This window comes from Diadema setosum, chromosome 22 (assembly GCF_964275005.1).
Source record: "Diadema setosum chromosome 22, eeDiaSeto1, whole genome shotgun sequence".
In the NCBI taxonomy this organism is placed as follows: domain Eukaryota; kingdom Metazoa; phylum Echinodermata; class Echinoidea; order Diadematoida; family Diadematidae; genus Diadema; species Diadema setosum.
In genome coordinates, this window is record NC_092706.1 from 21678024 (window position 1) to 21683458 (window position 5435).

Below are 5435 nucleotides of genomic sequence, written 5' to 3' on the forward strand. Positions count from 1 at the left end.
CAGCGGTACCAGCACCAGCAAGGACACTGAGTGAGAGACTCTACAAAGTGAGGGACTTTGACAGTCAGAGCCATTGAGAGACATGTAAATATTTTTAAATAGTTGGACTGTGATACTTGTTCATATTTGTTGTTTGATGTTTTCATGTTAATACATTGTAATTTTATTTGAAAACACTTGTTTTTCTTTTTAACCGTAAAATAAAGTTAAAGGGAAACGAAAACGAAACGAAAAAAAAAACAATGAAGAAGAAACAAAAAAAGGAAAGAGAAACGAAAAATTAAAGGACACCAGCAAGGACACTGAGTGAGAGACTTGTTCATATTTGTTGTTTGCTGTTTTCACGCAAAAAAAAAAAAATTGTTTGCTGTTTTCACGCAAAAAAAAAAATGTTTGCTGTTTTCATGTTAATAAATTGTTTGTTGTTCTTATGTTAATACATTGTAATCTTATTTGAAAACACTTGTTTTTCTTTTTAACCTTAAAATGAAGTTAAAGAGAAACGAACACGAAACGAAACGAAAAAAATAAAAGAAGAAGAAACAAAAAGGAAAAGGAAAAAGAAACGAAAAATAAAGGACACCAGCAAGAACACTGAGTGAGAGAATTGTTCATATTTATTGTTTGCTGTTTTCATGAAAACAAATTGTTTGCTGTTTTCATGTTCATAAATTGTTTGTTGTTCTTATGTTAATGCATTGTAATCTTATTTGAAAACACTTGTTTTTCTTTTTAACCCTAAAATGAAGTTCAAGAGAAACGAAAACGAGACAAAACGAAAAAAATAAAGGAAGAAGAAACAAAAAGAAAAAGGAAAAAGAAACGAAGAATAAAGGACACCAGCAAGAACACTGAGTGAGAGACTTGTTCATATTTATTGTTTGCTGTTTTCATGCAAATAAATTGTTTGCTGTTTTCATGTTAATAGATTGTTTGTTGTTCTTATGTTAATACATTGTAATCTTATTTGAAAACACTTGCTTTTCTTTTTAACCCTAAAATGAAGTTGAAGAGAAACGAAAACGAAACGAAAAAAAAATAAAAGAAGAAGAAACAAAAAGAAAAAGGAAAAACAAACTAAAAATAAAGGACACCAGCAAGAACACTGAGTGAGAGACTTGTTCATATTTATTGTTTGCTGTTTTCATGCAAATGAATTGTTTGCTGTTTTCATGTTAATAAATTGTTTGTTGTTCTTATGTTAATACATTGTAATCTTATTTGAAAAATTGTTTTTCTTTTTAACTTTCAAATGAAGTTAAAGAGAAACGAAAACGAAACGAAACGAAAAATGAACGACACCAGCAAGGACACTGAGTGAGAGACTTGTTCATATTTGTTGTTTGCTGTTTTCATGTTAATAAATTGTTTGCTAAATGAAAGAAAGATATTATTCAGAGGGGTGAAGTCTCAGGTTTGAGTTTCTTCAGTTTGTCTTCCTCTTCAAATGAAAATCTGTAAGATCGCAACTGCTGATCTGCATATTAACAAACATGTCGGAAAAAAGGAACCAGTGGGACTCAAATCTGTCATCTACTGTAGTTGCAGATGACAGGTTCGAGTCCCACTGGTTCCTTTTTCCGACATGTTTGTTAATTTACAGATCAGCAGTTGCGATCTTAACAAATTTTCATTTGTAGAGGGAGATGTAGAGGGAGACAAATTGAAGAAACTCAAACCTGAAATTGTTTGCTGTTTTCATGTTAATAAATTGTTTGTTGCTTTTATGTTAACATATTGTTATCTTATTTGAAAATACTTGTTTTTCTTTTTAGCCTTAAGATGAAGTTAAACAGAGACGAAAAAAGAAATGCAAAAGAAACAAAAAAGGAAAAAGAAACGAAAAATAAAGGACACCAGCAAGGACACTGAGTGAGAGACTTGTTCATATTTGTTGTTTGCTGTTTTCATGTTAATACATCGTTTGCTGTTTTCATGTTAAAAAGAAACGAAACGAAACAAAAAAATTAACGAAAAAGAAAAAAAAAGAAAAAAAACGAAAAAAAACGAAAAGAAACGAACAAAAGAAAAAGAAGCGAAAACAAACAAACGAAAAGAAAAAGAAAGGAAAAGAAAAAGAGAAAAAGAAACTAAAACATGAAACAAAAGAAGAAACGAAAAAAAGACACGTGAAAAGAAACTGAAAAGAAAAGGAAAAAATAAAACAAAAAGGAGAAATGAAAACGAATAATGAAATAAAAGAAGTACCCTCCCCCCACTCACCCCAAGAAAGGAAAAGAAATGAAGAAATGGAAGTAATAGAAAAGAGAAACGAAAAGAAAGAGAAGCGGAAAAGAAACGCAAGAAAGTCCCCTTACCCACCCATCCCCCAAAAAGCGAACAATTTCGTTTCATTTCTCTTTTCATTCACTTCCATTGTTTTTTTTTTTTCTTTTTTTCTTTGGGGTGAGTGGGGGAAGTGACTTCATTTTATTTTCATTGTTTTCTCTTCTTTTCTGTTTCCTTTTTTCTTCTTTTTTTGTATCTTCTTTTTTCTCTTTTTATCTCTTTTTTCTCTTTTTCCTATCTTTTTCTTTTGTTTTCATATTTTTTTGTTTCTTTTTCTTTTATCGTTTCTTTTTTTTTTCTTCTTTGGGGGAGTGGGGGAGGGCAGTTTTTTGTATCTTCTTTTTTCTCTTTTTAGTCTCTTTTTTCTCTTTTTCCTATCTTTTTCTTTTGTTTTCATATTTTTTTGTTTCTTTTTCTTTTATCGTTTCTTTTTTTTTCTTCTTTGGGGGAGTGGGGGAGGGCAGTTTTGTTATTTTCTTTTTTTCTTTGTCCTTTATTATTTCGTTTCTTTTTCGTTTTTATTGGGGGTGAATGGGGGAGGGGACTTCTTTTCTCTATTTCATTGTTCCGTTTCATTTCTCCTTTTCTTTTATTGCATTTCCTTTTCTTTTCCATTCCTTTTTTCGTGTCTTTTTGTACTTTTCTTCTTTTTTTCTTTTTTTTTAGTTTCTTTTTCTCTTGTTCGTTTCTTGTTCGTTTTTTCTTTTGTTTGTTTTCGTTTCTTTTTCTTTTTTTCGTTTATTTTTCGGACATTTTTTTTTTCCTTTTCTTTTCTTTTTTGGGGGCGGTGGGGGAATCATCTTTTTTTTTTCATGATTTCTTTTCATTTTTTTTCTGACTTCCTCTCTTTAATTTCTTTTATTTTCTATTCCTTCATTATTCTTTTTTTTTTGGGGGGGGGGGGAGGGATTTTCGTTTCTTGTAGTTCAACATGGAATAACCGTGGATGTAGCTCATGGAGCAACTACCATTCTTTCTTGCCAAGGGACAGCACCAGCTGGATGCAACTCATGGAGATACTACCATTCTTTCTTGCCAAGGGACAGCACCAGCAGGGGACATGTAGTAATGTGACAGGTAGTCTCGCTGATCCTTTGCATCCTTGTGGGTATGATGGCCGGTTAGAGGCAGCAGCCCCTGCAGGTGTCGGTCAGTCCTCCAATCACCAGGGATTAGATCACGTGTGTCCGGATCTTCGCGGTCCACTTCTGAAATTGCATGTGGGTATCTGATGAGGATGAGGTTGTGCAGGACACAGGCGCACATGGTGATCAGGTTGATGGTGTCGGGGTGCTGCTGCATCGTCATCAAGAAGCAACGGAACCTTTGACACAAAATTCCAAAGGCATTCTCCACGACACGTCGGGCACGAGACAACCTGTAGCTGTATATGCGTTCTCGTAGGACCTGTGACCGATGGGAGAATGGTTTCATCATCCAGGTTCGGAGCGCAAAGGCGTCATCCCCTACGAAGTGATAGGGCACTGGCTGGTCATCATTAGGCAGTGATTCTTGTTGAGGCACTCCAGCTCTGTTCTCTTCTACAGCATCATGTAGGGAAAAGTTACTCCATGTTCCTCCATCCGACGCACCACCTTCTGCCCCGATATCCACATAGAGGAACTTGTAGGTAGCATCTGCTACTGCCATCAGCACAATGCTGTGGAAGCCCTTGTAGTTGTAGTAGTAAGAGCCAGCATTGGGTGGCTTCTTCATGGCAATGTGCTTGCCGTCCACAGCCCCCAGACAGTTGTGGTAATTCCATTTTGAGCTGAACCTGGCAGCAACTTCCTTCCACTCCTCTTCAGTTTTGGGGCAGCGCAGAACTTCGTCCTTGTAGACCGCGATTATGGCTTTACACACCTCGGGTATGAACTTGCAGATGGTACTTGCTTCAACCCTGAAGCTGTACTGCAGACTTGGATAGGAATTTCCAGTGAATAGGAAGCGGAGGGTGGCAGCCAGCTTTAGTCCAACTTGAAGCGGTTCCCTCATGAAGGTGGACTGCTTCTGGAGGCGAGGGGTTAACTTCTCAACCATCTCTTGGAACAGGTCAGGTGTGATTCTGAGGTAATTTTTGCAGCCCCTTTGATCTTCCCTGTGGAGTTCAGTCAGTAGACTGTCATACTGTCCAAACTCGTGCCTCCTGATCACCCATTCCCTGACCCATACTTTCCTTTGTGTCTTTCTTCGAGGTGGGGTTACCTTTTCTTGCTCTTCTGCCTCTTCCAGCCTTTTCTGCTGCTCTTCAACAATGGCTACAGCAGCTGCCAGGTATAGGCATCTTCTCTTCTCAGCAATGATTGTGTCTCTGGTATTCAGCATGTTGTCTCTTCCACAGCCAATCCAAAAAAGACCATGGGTTGGGGAGGCCCCCCTTTTATATGGCATGCCCAAGCCGGCACGACACCGTCCGAAGTGCGCAAACTCGTCGTGCCAATGCGGGAAGTGCGTAAACTATGCGTAAACTATGCGCAAACTATGCGTGAACTCGTCGTGCCAGTTCGTGTCAATGTGGACACCAACGGGCACGCATTCGTGAACTATTCGTGAACTCGTCGTGAACTCGTCGTGAACTATGCGTGAACTAGTCGTGAACAGTGCGGGAGCCTCCCAGTTCGTGCCCCAAAATGGCACGACTTGCCAAGACAAAATCGTGGCTAAAAGTCGTGCAAGTGTCAGCCTAGCTTAAGTCTTATGACCCTTTATTGTGTAGTGTCGGTCTCGTAGGCTTTCTTTGCTTAGTGTCGGTCTCGTGAGACTTTTGTGTGTAGTGTCGAACTCATGGGACTCGTGAGCCGTATAACTCATAGGCTGTATAACTCATGAACTTTTTGTTAATGTTCCATATTCCACATAGCTATCGTATTCAGGTTTCATATTCCATCTTATTTTTAAGTAAAATATGTTTAACACAACCGTGAATTTTAGACATAATTTCACAAATGTATAAGGACATGTAATATATTCATGTGTAAATGGAGGAACCTACTAAAAAGCAATGCTTGTAGGATGTAGGTTCCAAAGAATTATAAGCATTAAGTACAACATGTGAAGTACGAAAGATTAAGAACATATGCGATACTCATTATGTCGAGACTATAATAAAATCTACGAAATGTACAAAATAGTTAATGTTCACGGTA

At 37.4% G+C, this 5435-nt stretch overlaps 1 protein-coding gene across 1 annotated transcript; it reads right to left on the reverse strand.

The window, feature by feature from the left end:
• Nucleotides 1-3037: 3037 nt before the first annotated feature.
• Nucleotides 3038-4614, reverse strand: LOC140245209 (putative nuclease HARBI1). The gene has a single exon (XM_072324798.1). The coding sequence runs from the start codon at nucleotides 4612-4614 to the stop codon at nucleotides 3298-3300; it is 1317 nt and encodes a 438-aa protein (XP_072180899.1). The 3' UTR covers nucleotides 3038-3297.
• Nucleotides 4615-5435: the final 821 nt, after the last annotated feature.